This window comes from Castor canadensis, chromosome 10 (assembly GCF_047511655.1).
Source record: "Castor canadensis chromosome 10, mCasCan1.hap1v2, whole genome shotgun sequence".
In the NCBI taxonomy this organism is placed as follows: Eukaryota; Metazoa; Chordata; class Mammalia; order Rodentia; family Castoridae; genus Castor; species Castor canadensis.
In genome coordinates, this window is record NC_133395.1 from 56263131 (window position 1) to 56277083 (window position 13953).

Genomic DNA, 13953 nt, shown 5'->3' on the forward strand with positions numbered 1-13953 from the left:
ACTAATTTTCTCTGAGTAGAAAACTATTTTGCATGTTCGCAAAGGCAATCAAATTAATACTGATGCGTCAGCTGTGCGTGCTGTGAATGTACCCTACATTCATCTTTTCAGTTCACTTTAAATGGCATATGATAAATATTGCATTAGACTGTGTGCCAAAGTTTGATTGGCAATAGCAAGCATGTTTTAGTTAAAAAGCTCTCTCTGCAGGCATGTAGAATCAAATCATTGCCAAAAAAAACAAGGCAAAACTCCTGGTTATTTTCCGACAGTTATTGGGTTTGTGACTGAGGGAAATGAGTTAGTATATGCTTTTGTTTAAGAAAATAGAATTTGCGGTTCTGTTTGGACCAATAACCCCTTGGGCCATTGATCTCCCAGTGCTGGCCAGTATCAGATGCTTCGGGGGACATTGGCTTTCATTTTGCATTTTCATTTCAAGGCTCTTTTGTATGTTTATTTGCACGTAAGAAATCAGAATCTGCCTTATGGACCATGTTACCTTGTGCATTTTCGAGGTTTCTTGAATAAAATGCATTGGGAAGTATTTTGTGGGGTTAGGATACATGGCTTTCCTTAGAGAGATGATTAGGCTAAATGTATGCAGAGGCTTCTTCTCCGGTGTCTAACATTAGGGACCACAGCATAGGACTGGAGAGGCTGGGAGGTTGGGGTGAGAAGATATGAGCATGCCTCATAAGTGATGGAAACCCGGGATGTCAGGTGAGCCCCTCCACCCCTATCACAGAATAGTTTCCCATCTTTTCTCCCACTGTTGTCCACTTAGGAGGCCTTTATTCACACTGCCTAGTGTTCCTACCTTTCTCCTGTGGGTGCCATGCACACTCCACTCTGCTCCAACAGTTTCTCCAAATCTGACCCAAGTCCTCCTTAGTCTCTGGCTCTTCTGTCCCCTCACCAAGCTCACTCTTCTGACTAGCTACTCCTCTGTAGCTTTTTGCTTGGCAAATTCTTGTCACCAAATGTTAACCCTGTGCTATGCAACACGTAGAAATGACAATGCTGTATTTTATGTGTCCTTTTCTTATTTTCTACATTATTAGTGGTAAACATCACGAGAGTACACTTCTTGTTATAATTCTTAATCATGGGCAGAAAGAATGTCCATAGAAAGCAGCATACTGGTATTTCAGGGCAGATCGACAGAATGAATCAATGTCTGCATGAATACAGGGATGGGTAAAAAGAGAGCAATGTTTCAGAGGAAATAAAGACAAGCTTCTTCATGACCATGGGAGTGGTATTCAGTCAAGGTTCCTGTCTTCTTACTTTTCTATTTCATGTTCCTCCTTTGCCTTCCCTGGCCATATCTTGCTCTAACATGAGCTGACCCATCCCATTGAAAGGGTAGCCTTCACTTCAGTCATTCTGCATATGTCTGTTAAGAGATACTAGAAGGCAATTGATTGAATTGAAGAAGGATTGACTGTAGTACAGGAATGGGGTAAAAGGGAAGGCAACATGGCATAACTTGAGATGGGAAACACCGTGAACTTCATTAGTTTGTCCCTGAGGATCAGGTGGCTGTTTATCAGCCTGAAGGAATTATTTTACTAGTATTCATGATGAAGTGATGGATAGAATCTTATAGTTTGCTTTCAACTTATGTAGGATCATAGGCTGGTACTTACTGAAGTAAGACCTCCAGTGGAAAAGAAGGAAGCTTGCTGTGGAGGGCCCTGGAAGCAACAGTGACTCTGATGACTTTGTGGTGGTTAGGCCAAAGAGTTTAGAAACAATCCTGGTCCTGCACAGGGGAATCAGAAACATTGGCTTCTTAGTCTTCTCCGAATGGATTGCCCCACTCTAGCTTGGCTACTACTGAATTTTTCCTTCCATTTGCTAGTTTGGGACAACTAGCACTTGAAGAGCCTGGTTTGGAGGTCTCCATACCATATCCCAGAGACAATAGAACATTCTCCACCTTGTGGCTCTCTCGGAAAAGAAGCAGGTGTTCCAGGCTCCAAGGACTCAGGCTAGTCTGGGAAGGTAGCTAGCATAGGTTTCTTATTTTACAAGGATTTTCTTGGGTCCTCCAAACCAGAGTTGTCAGCTTTGACAGATCCTTGGAATCCACTAACTCCCTGAGCTTAGCAGCTTCAAGTATAAGTCAACGTGAGGCTGATTTCTGTTCATCACCATCTCAATATGGGCAGGCATGATGGGCAGCAAAGAACTTTTCATGTTGCAGAAACAAATCCCACCCCTAGTGTGAGACTCAGCTCTGCTGTCTTGCTGGCTCCAAGAAGTTGACAATCTTAGTTCAGCATACGTGTTTATAAAATCCTCTTTAGGAAAAGGTGTGTTTTTTTGACTTTCCATACTATTACAGCCTTCTCCCATGAGGTATTACCTTTTCCAATAAAATAATAGGTGTCCACATTAATACAAATCTTTGATCACTGGATGGCTAATTTTTAAAGACTTAGCAAAATGCACTAACAACCTGAAATATGAAAAACACTGACCATGCTGCTGATTTAGAAGATTCTTTTTCCTCACTGCTCAGGAAACAGTAGCTAAGGACCAATTGTCACCTCATTTCTGAGTGAGAAGTGACTAAAGGAGACTTTGGTTACTCAAAAGAGATTTTATAATACTTTGGTTTATGTGAAAGTTGTTACGTTGTGAAGTGTAATATTCTGTGGACAGCCACTCAGTTGAGTGAGACTTGGGAGACATATGGACTGTTGAGGTAGGGAAAACAGATGGTGTTAAGAATAGAGTCTAAGAGTTTGGCCATTTTCCCAAAGTTACTGTGATCCGCATTTTTCTCTCCTTCTCCATATCCCTGTCCATGAAATGAAAGAGAAGGTTGAGACATGTAGAGTATGAAAATTCTCTTCTTATACTAGTTTCTTGTTTTCCCATCTTACTTGCCTCTGGCTAATTCTCCTCCTTCAATCTGGAAGGACCTTCCCGCTCCTGTCTGTGTGACTGAAGCCTATTGCTATTTTTAAGTTCCTAGGCTTAATAGCAACTCTACAAAGTCATTTTTTTGATCCCCTGGATGGAAATAATCTCTCTTTTCCTGGAATTCCCATTGCAATGATATGTTCCTTTTCTTTCAGCACTGTGCCTTGCTTCTTATCTGAACTGTATCATACTCACTTCTAATGTCCTGTAGCTTCCTTGAGGGCAGGAAAAGTGGGCTTTTGCCTTTGTGCTCTATAATGTGCCTTACCCAGAGCACTAAATACATCTGAATGTACCTCTTCCCATAAAGAAAATAAATCCCACTGGAAGGACTGTTATGCTGGCTTTTCCCCTCTAGCCTCTTGGACTGGTGAGGGTGTCCCTTTTCTTTCAAGAGTGTGTCTTAAATCCCATGCTCTCCTTTCCACAGGTTCCCATAAAGTGAGTCTTTCCTCTTGGTACCATGACCGGGGCTGGGCCAAGATCTCCAACATGACTTTGAGGAATGGAAAACTAATGGTTAATCAAGATGGCTTTTATTACCTGTATGCCAACATTTGCTTTCGGCATCATGAAACTTCGGGAGACCTAGCAACAGAATATCTTCAGCTGATGGTATATGTCACTAAAACCAGCATTAAAATCCCAAGTTCTCATACGCTGATGAAAGGAGGAAGTACCAAATACTGGTCAGGGACTTCTGAATTCCATTTTTATTCCATAAATGTTGGAGGATTTTTTAAGCTACGATCTGGTGAGGAAATAAGCATTGAGGTATCCAACCCTTCCCTGTTGGATCCAGATCAAGATGCAACATACTTTGGGGCTTTTAAAGTTGGAGATATAGATTGAAACCCATTTTGTGAAACATTAGCACATGATTCCTAGATGTTTGGAAACTCTTCAAAAACAAGCCGAGATGTATATAGGTGTGTAAGACTACTAAGGGGCATGGCCCCACAGTACAAAGCTCATGATCTGTGCTCTGGGCTCTGTAGAGAGCATGCATATTTGCAGCCAATGGGAGATGTTGGACTCATGGTGACTGCACAATGGTTTTATAATTTTGTAATGAATTCGTAGAATTAAACCAGACTGGAACAAGTATGGTTGCCCTTATGAAAAAACTGTATTTGGGCTATGGGAAGAGTTAATTTCCCCATGATTAGGTGCCTCTGTGCACCTCAGGATAGAGAGGGTATCATCTCATTGCAAATGAATGATCATCTGAAGGGTTAAGTTCTTTTGAATTGTTACATCATGCTGGAACCTGCGAAAAAATACTTTTTCTAATGAGGAGAGAAAAATATATGTATTTTTATATAATATCTAAAGTTATATTTCAGATGTAATGTTTTCTATGCAAAGTATTGTAAATTATATTTGTGCTATAGTATTTGATTCAAAATATTTAAAAATGTCTCACTGTTGACATATTTAATGTTTTAAATGTACAGACATATTTAACTGGTGCACTTTGTAAATCCCCTGGGGAAAACTTGTAGCTAAGGGGAAAGAAATGTTTTCTAATATTAAATGTAGTGTATTTCTTCATTCCTTCTAACTTAATAGATTTTTTTCAGACTTGTCAAGCCTCTGCAAAAAGAAGAAGAAGAAGAAGAAGAAGAAAAAAAGCCTAAAATGGATGCCTTGAATAATAAACAGGATGGTAGCCACCAGGTGCCTTTCAAATTTAGAAGCTAATTGACTTTAGAAAGCTGACATTGCCAAAAAAGGATTCATAATACGCTACTGAAATCTGTCAAGAGTATTTATATAATTATTGAACAGGTGTCTTTTTTCTACAAGTTCTGCAAATTGTAAATTTTTTTAAGTTACTATTGGTTTATCAGCAAAAAATCCAATTTTTAATTTAGTAGAAGTTATTTTATACTGTACAAAAAAACATTGCTTTTGAATGTTAATTTTTTGGTACAAAAATAAATTTATATGAAACCTGCCATGTGATTTTGTATTTCTATTTTGTGTTTGTCTTGCTTTGTGGTCTTGTTCTTGCCAACATGGTGTGGCTTCTATCTTTGTCCAAAGGTTACTGGAAGAAATGCAGATTTAATTAAAAACTAGGAACAGATTCAATTAAATTAATGAGACTTAGAATTTGAAAAATAATTTGCAAGGGATTTGTATGCAAGAATGTAGACAGCGAGAAAACAGGATTCTTCACTCAAAAGAAAAGAAAAGTTTATGTTATTTTTATATCATGAGAAAAATACATCACGTACTGAATAAAACAACTGTTTGACCTAGAGGAACATCTGGACATTTTTTCTTTCCATAGTGAAGAAGGATTAGCAGTGGCCTGGGCACTTGTCCTCATGGAAACTTATGTGGGTGAGCTGTCTAAACCAGGTTGTCCACTTGTGAGAAAGAGAGAGGAGAAAATTCGTAGCTTAGGAACGCACAAGAAGCCATAATTTAAGGCACTTGCCTTGTTTCTTGATGGTTGCAACAGGCCAGAAGGAGAGAAGGAATAGCAGATGGTGTAAAGAAGAAATTGAAAATTTGAACACCTGAGCTATAATTATGGGACTCAATCATTGGTCAAAATACACTTATTATTTAAAAATTGTCAGTGAATGTGAGGTAGACTGGTGCAAAATATCACTTCTGTATTGCATATCCTAATTGCTGTAAGGACAAATTAATTTTGGTGAGTAGCAACCAGAGAATGTTCCACTGACACAGAATCTTGCTATGGTCTTATTTGCTACCTAGTTCTTTTAATAGAACTCTGACAATTCCTAATTCATTTGTTTGTTTTGTAATACCTGTTGAGCACCAACTTTGTGCTAGGCACAATACAGGCACTGAATGTGGCTACTATGGCACTCCTAGCCCCCGAGGACTTTCCCTTCTAGTGGGGTGCCTGCCTACAAAGGCCATGGTAGCTGTAGGGTATGGGCTGCTGTGGGCACGGGGAAAGTAGAGCATGATGTGAGAGCAGACAGGAGGCTACTGAACCCCATCTTGGGAGTCACAGAAGACCTGAAAATGAAATCAGATTGGATAGGAAGAGGGGTAAAAAGTTTCAAAAGCAGTTATAGAATATCCATTATTTTTTTTTTTTTTACTTATAGACAATGTGCTGGTCACTTTCACATTGCTGTGACAAATACCTGAGTAAAACATCTTAAGGGGTTAAAGATTTGTTTTGGCTTATAGTTTCAGAAGTCTTAGGCCATAATAGGTATAGGCAAAGACTTTCTCAATGGAACCTCAGCAGCTCAGCAACTAAGAGATAGCATAGATAAATGGGACTTCATAAAACTAAAAAGCTTCAGCTCAACAAAAGAAATGGTCTCTAAACTGAAGAGAACACCCACAGAGTGTGAGAAAATAGTTGCCAGCTACACATCAGACAAAGGACTGATAACCAGAATATATAGGGAACTTAAAAAACTAAATTCTCCCAAAATTAATGAACCAATAAAGAAATGGGCAAGTGAACTAAACAGAACTTTCTCAAAAGAAGAAATTCAAATGGCCAAAAGCACATGAAAAAATGCTCACTATCTCTAGCCATAAAGGAAATGCAAATTAAAACCACACTAAGATTCCACCTCACCCCTGTTAGAATAGCCATCATTAGCAACACCACTAACAACAGGTGTTGGTGAGGATGCGGGGAAAAAGGAACCCTCTTCCACTGCTGGTGGGAATGTAAAATAGTACAACCACCCTGGAAAAAAATTTGGAGGCTACTTAAAAAGCTAGACATCGATCTGCCATTTGATCCAGCAATACCACTCTTGGGGATATACCCAAAAGACTATGACACAGGTTACTCCAGAGGCACCTGCACATCCATGTTTATTGCAGCACTATTCACAATAGCCAAGTTATGGAAACAACGAAGATGCCCCACCACTGACGAATGGATTAAGAAAATGTGGTATCGGATGTGAGGGCGATCTGGCTGCGACATCTGTCACCCCATTGATCGCCAGGGTTGATTCGGCTGATCTGGCTGGCTAGGCGGGTGTCCACTTCCTCCCTCACTGCTCCATGTGCGTCCCTCCCGAAGCTGCGTGCTCGGTGGAAGAGAACGACCATCCCCGATAGAGGAGGACCGTTCTTCGGTCAAGGGTATACGAGTAGCTGCGCTCCCCTGCTAGAACTTCCAAACAAGCTCTCAAGAAAATGTGGTATCTATACACAATGGAATTTTATGCATGAAGAAGAATGAAATGTTATCATTCACAGGTAAATGGATGGAACTGGAGAACATTATTCTGAGTGAGGTTAGCCTGGCCCAAAAGACCAAAAATTGTATGTTCTCCCTCATATGCAGACATTAGATTAAGGGCAAAGACAACAAGGGGATTGGACTTTGATCACATGATAAAGCGAGAGCACACTTGGGAGATATGAGGATAGGTAAGACACCCAAAATATTAGATAGCATTTGTTTCCCTCAATGCAGAGAAACTAAAGCAGATACTTTAAAGCGACAGAGGCCAATAGGAGAAGGGAACCAGGAACTAGAGAAAAGGTTAGTTCAAGAAGAATTAACCTAGAAGGTAACACACATGCACAGGAAAGCAATGCGAGTCAACTCCCTGTGTAGCTATCCTTATCTCAACTAGCAAAAACCCTTGTTCCTTCCTATTATTGCTTATACTCTCTCTTCATCAAAATTAGAGATAAAGGCAAAATAGTTTCTGCCTGGAAGCGAGGGGGTGGAGGGAGAGGGAGTGGGCAGGGAGGGGGAGGGGTGAAGGGGGGAGAAATGATCCAAACATTGTATGCACATACAAATAAAAGAAAAAAAATTCAAAAAAAAAAGAAGTCTCAGGCCATCATGGCAAGAATAGTGTGGCAGAGCACATCATGGTGGCTAGGAAGTAGAGCGAGAGAACTTGCACTCTGAGCTTTCTTCTTTTTCCTCTTTTTTCCCAACTGGGGCCCCAGCCTAGGGGATGGTATCAGCTACATTCAGGGTGAGTCTCCCTCCCTTAGTTATCCTGTCTGGAAACACCCTCACAGACATGCCCAGAGGTGTGCTTAACTGGTTTATTTTATTTTTTTCTTTCTTTTATTCATATGTGCATACAATGTTTGGGTCATTTCTCCCCCATTCCCCCGTCCCCTCCCTCTCCCCCTCTACCCCCTCACTACCAGGCAGAAACTATTTTGCCCTTATCTCTAACTTTTGGCTTAACTTTGGTTTCTTATCCAATCAAGTTGACAATAAAAATTAACCATCACAGGCAACTAACTTGCAACCTTTTAAAGATGAACTAAAATCCACAGTCTAGGAATAGAACACACCCAGGATCTACTGAAGCAATACATGACAGCGGCAGCCAAAATGGGGAAACAGCATGGTCTGCAGTGCCTTCTATCAAGGACCTAAAAAATTCAGCCAGACTATAAGGTGAATTTTATGTGCAGAATCACCCTGGTAGGTCAGGGGTTTTTAAGAGCTTGCTGGAACAATGATTTAATGAGGGGTTTATAAATTAGCCTGTGCCTTGCAGGACACAGCTAAAGTAACTGGATATAGCAGGAAGTGGAGAAAAGAGGTCTTTTTAAAATGACATTCCAGGTTTACCAGTAGTATGGTCTTAAAGCAAGAAAAAAAATCCTGCTCCCCCCATGCCATTTTTTACTTTTTCTTCTCATTCATTCTTTTTTCCAATTTCTATTCTTCTCTGCGTTTTAATCCTTCCTGTTTTGTTTCCCTTTTTTCTAATGGCTTGCTCTTGCCTGGAGGACCATTTAGTCTCTCTGGTGGCCCCTTAGGAGGCTGCTGCATCTGATTGAGATGGAAGCAGATCATGTCACAACTCAGCCACAGCTAAGTAAAGGCACTGGGGTGGGAAAAAATCATGTCAGGAAATGACCACATACTGGATGCAGTGACAATCTGCTCCATTTCAGTTTTCTTAACATGTGCCAAATCTGAAGGAAGGAACACATGCCAAATTTGAAGTTATCTGTCTTCTTGAATCAGTTTTTACAAGTACACCAGACCCATGCACTCTTGTCCCTTTTCAAAACACTACATGAGCAGCAATTCTTGTGCAGTGTGCTTTCTTTCCTTCTTTCCTAAAGTTTCCTTTGGTCTCATTCATCTCCACTGGGCCATCTTGAAAACCATCTGAAGAGGATGACCTAGTTCAGTCACCTTGATGAGAAGCTGAGCACATGCCTCATCCTTTCCTCTGAGTGTATTTATTGACTTGCTTTCAGATAGTGGATCAGTGTACTTATACTGTTGGGGCACACATCTTCAACTCAACTTGCAATCCTGCTTTCAGCCTGTGGAATCATAAGGGGCACACCAAGCATGTATTCACTTCACTTTTGGCCTTGTTAATTGATTCTCCAGCTTCCTTGCTATGAAACTGAAATATGTTTCCCAGTGCTGCATTTATAAATGCTAATTAGTTATTGATTCACATTATTGTGATTTAGCCTTGTGTCACCTTTTATAATAAAAATGTGTACACAGTGAGCACCAGATTTCGGCTATAAAACAGAAAACTATCTTTTTGATTAATAACATTTTTATGACACTTCTATGCTTCTATTCTTGCCACTTAAAAATTCTAGTTTTTAGTCATCTACCCCTACTTCTCTGTTTTTTGTTGACAGAGTTTCTTTGCAGAAGCTTGTTGCTATTGCATCTGGCTATTTGTAGCAGCAATCTCTATGATAGGAGATATGGACGGAACCAGGAGTACCAATGTCTGAGGAGAAGAGAAGATGAACGGTTAAGCGAAGAGTATAAATTAGCTCATATACCAGTGGATTGGGTGATGCCCACCCACACTGGTGAGGGTAATCTTCTTTACTCATCTGTCATCAGCTCAAATGTTCATCAGCTCTGGAAGCATCCTCACAGACACACCAGAAATGATAATTTCCCAGCTATCTGGGCATCCCAAACCCAGTCAAGTTGGCACGTGAAATTAACCGTCATGTTGCACTGAGAACACTTGACCCACAGGTAAAGTTACTTATTCAAATTTAGAAGAAAAATATCCTGAGCCCTAACAGAAGAAAGGAGAGAAGTTCACGTACAACTCTAAGGGAAGCACAAATGATAAGTAAGACACTGAAAATACATAAATGAGGAATTAATTCATGAAACAGGAATAGAAAATCACCAAGAATAGAAATCACTCAGGCTCAGAGATACATTATAGGAGAAGAGGGAAAAGAGACACTCCTCCAGGATCAGAGATGTACAAGGGACAGTACAGTACCTTATTCCCCTCACTTCTACAACTCACCCACACATATGACCTATAACTCAAAAGGCGAGTCCCATCTGGGGTCAAGCCCAGGTGTGATAAGGAGTGTCTGGCCCCTGAGAATGGGATAGGAGTACAACCCGAGGGTGAGACTCCATTTTGGTTCAGGCCTGACAGCCATTAATATGGATACCATTTTAGTGTGTGGCCAAGAGTTCAAAATCAGAGATTTAGTTAGCTCTAGAAGAAGACAGGCAGGATCTCCAGAAGTGGGCCAGACCTCAGCTGGCTGCCAAGATATCAGGGAGCTGTGTATCAGAAACCCCAGGTGCCTGTGATCTCTGGGCAGAAGGGACCTGCTAGCAGACACACTCCTCTGTGGGGTAGATTCCGGAAGCTTCCAGGCAATTCTGTCCTTGAAATTATGAAAAGTTGTTAACCTCTGTACTAGTTTGCTGGGGCTGCTATAACATGTTACTATAAAGTCAGTAGTTTAAAACAACAGAAATGTATTCTTGCAGAGTTCTGGAGCCAGAAAACATTGGTAGAGCTGTGCTCTCTCTCTCTCTGGGGACTTCAGGGGAGAATTGCTGTTTGTCTCCTCCAGTTTCTAGTGGCTCTAGGAGTCCCTTGTAGCTGATGCACTGTAATCTCTGTTTCTTTACTCCTTTTTTTGTCTTTTCTTTCTTACTTGTTTTTCATTTTTTGAGGCAAGGTCTTTCTCTGTAGCCCTGGCTGACCTCTGAAGTACTGGGATTACTGGCATGCACCCCCATGCTGGGCAGTTTTTGTTTCTTAAAAGAGCGTTTGTTTTTAGATTTGGGGTCCATCTTGATACCCCAGGATGACCTCATCTCAGGATTTTTGACTTATACCTGCAGTGACTCTTTTCTAACTAGGGTCACATTAATAAATACTGGAGTTTAGGAAATAGATATAGCTTTTGGAGGTCACTATTCTGCCTGCTTCTCTCTTCAAGGGATCACAACTAAGCCCCAATTGTTATGGTGCCAGTCACTCCCCTATCTTCCCTTTTGGGACCATGGCTTCCAGGGAGGGGCAGGGAGCTTACTAAGGAAGGGACTGAGATTGTGAAAACAATAAGCAAAATGATGCAAATTCCTAGATCTTCAAATTTCTATGAAAACAAATCCCAGAGAGGGCAGATAAACTTGAGCATATTACTGTACTAGGGAGATGGGATTGAGGATGTTTTCTTCTTTTCAAAATTCCCCTACTGTTGTTACACTATCATCGAACTCAGTAATAAAGAGTATTGCAACTGATCTTTTCAGTAGAAAAAAGCGATTGAGGCTTTGGCGTAACTTAGGCTCTGAGCCATGGGCCCTTGTACTTTTGAAATGGAAAACCTGAGGGGCCCAAGACATAAATGGGAGTAGTGAAGAGCCAGTTTTTTAGAATGGAAAGAAGTGACTTCTCCCAGCCAGCTGCCTTTCCCTGTTTATAGCCTTTGACTTGGACTGCATTCAGAATTAGGGGCTAACAACCTATGTAGGATCCAGGCTTGGTCTCCAATCCTTCATCATTCCCTCCAATGCATGTCTTCTCACCATTCTTCATAATTCTAGCAGACAAGATGAGGAAGCTGGACAGTTTGAAAGGAGAATGTTTTCCTGAATGCCTTAAACAGACCCAAGAGGCTCAGAGTTAATTTTTTTTAAGTTGACTTGACAACTTGTTTTCTGCTGTCAACAAGGGAGTAGCACTGCAGACAGACAAATTAATTGAAATGTCCCCTTAGCATGTAAACTGTCTGGATAAAGATGCTATCATGTGACACGGCTACTTAATCAGGTATGTGTGTTTGTAATGGATTTTTGAGAGGAACCCAAACTCAGACATATATTTTTTGGGTGATACAATAAAGGTTTGTCAGAAATGCTTCTTTTTAAAAATAGAAATTTTAGGGGGGGCACCACTGGCTCAGACCAGTAATCCTAGCTATTGAGGAGGCAGAGATCAGGAGGATCATGGTTCGGAGACAGCCAGGGAAAATAGTAAGCAAGACCCTATCTCAAAAACACAAAACAGGGCTTGTAGAGTGGTTCAAGTGTGAGGCCCTGAGCTCAAATCTCAGTACCACCACCAAAACAAAACAAAACAAAAATAACCAAGGAGAAGGAAGAAACTTTGGTTTCTCAAACCTAGGAATTCCCATGTAAGCCTGAGATATTGGCCCATAGAAGGCACTGCAGGATACAAGGTCGGCAGCACATGCACTGGCCTGAGATCTGTGGTTTAACAGCATTGCAAGAATTCGGATTTACTTTCAGTAAAAACTGTCTAAAGGGTATGTATTAGAGTTCTCCAGAGACATAGACCAACAGACTCTTAGCTAGACAACAGACATACAGATAGACAGATAGATGTATGTGAATGGGACTTTGTCAGGGAAATTGGCTCATGCCATTTTGGAGGCTGAGAAACTCCACAGAGGTCATCTGAAAGCTGGAGACCCTCGGGTGCTGGTAGTGTGGCTTAGTCCAAATTCTGAAACTTGAGAACTTGGGAGATCACGAGTACAAGTCAGGAAGTCCAAAGACTTCAGAGTGGGGAGCTCTGAGGCTACATTTCTCTTTAGGTTGGCTGAAAAGTATTGGGAATCTCTTGGGTACTGAGTATTACACTAGGGCTGTTCTCATGTGAATCTCTCTAAACCCTCACTACACTCCCTGCGGTACTGCCATCAACCCATTTTGCAGACTCACACACACAAAGTGGCATCTGAAGTGTGTGTGTGTGTGTGTGTGTGCATTTGGGAATTGAAGTAAGACTTCAGGGCTTTCTTCTGTATTTCTGCTGTTGCAGACAAGGTGACTAATAAAGGTCTTTCTACCAGAAAGTTCCACTTCTCACCTGGCCAGGTTCTCCCAGTCTTTCAAATCCTTGTGTTATCCCCTTCTCTCCCATGAATCTATCAGTGCAACGCTGTTTGATCTGGTCCAGGTCCAGCAGCATCTTAGCTGCTTTTCCGCACTTGCTCATTCAGCAGCAATCATTCCTGAGGGTTTGGCGCTACTTCCTGAACCTACATAGCATTTCCATGGGAAGGTTTGAGGGGGTCAGTGTGGTAAATTCTTGCTCTGTTCTCTCAGGTGACTTGTATACTCAAATAAGATGCTGGTTGAAGGAGATATAATCCCAGACAGGAGAAAAAAGTTCAAGAGGTTTATTGGTAGCATGGTGACAATAGATAATGACAATAAATTATATTCTTGAAAAAATGCTTCACTATAAAAATAACTATACAAGGAAGTACATGTGTTAATTAGCTAGATTTAGCCATTCCAAATCTATATGTACTTCAAAACATCATAGTGTATGTGATAAGTGCATGCAATTTTACCTTGAATTAAAATGCTATATGACAAAACTAAGTCTGCTTTGATTTGACATTTTAAATGCTTTGCCTATTGAACCCTCATTTCACCTTCCTGAGAATGAGGTCACCTCTCCAAACCTTTCCCTTTCTAAAGGAAGCACACCTGAATCACAGTCACAATGAATCACTTTCTCTCTCCTGCAGGCAAGTGAAAGCTTCCTCCAAACAGCAAGGAATTAAGAGTCTCAGGGCCAAGTGCATCTTCTCCCTTCCTCAGCACATCTGTACTTTTGCTTAATGGAGTTGATCCATCTGTGGAGAGCCTCCTGGTGAAAATGAGGGGAGTCCAAGAAAAGGGTGGCCTATGTAATTCTTCTTCCTCATTTTTAAAAACAAATATTTACAAACCACCCACATCAATTGCTCCTTCAACTTATCCTCTAATCTCCC

At 40.9% G+C, this 13953-nt stretch overlaps 1 protein-coding gene across 1 annotated transcript in view; it reads left to right on the top strand.

Annotated features, from left to right (window-relative positions):
* The window catches only part of Tnfsf11 (TNF superfamily member 11), a 29402-nt gene extending 25126 nt beyond the window's left edge, over positions 1 to 4276 (top strand). The window contains exon 5 of the mRNA XM_020185506.2: positions 3368 to 4276. Coding sequence (XP_020041095.1) covers positions 3368 to 3789 — 422 coding nt within the window. The 3' untranslated portion in view covers positions 3790 to 4276. The remainder of the gene's footprint in view (positions 1 to 3367) is intronic.
* The last annotated feature ends 9677 nt before the right edge of the window (positions 4277 to 13953 follow it).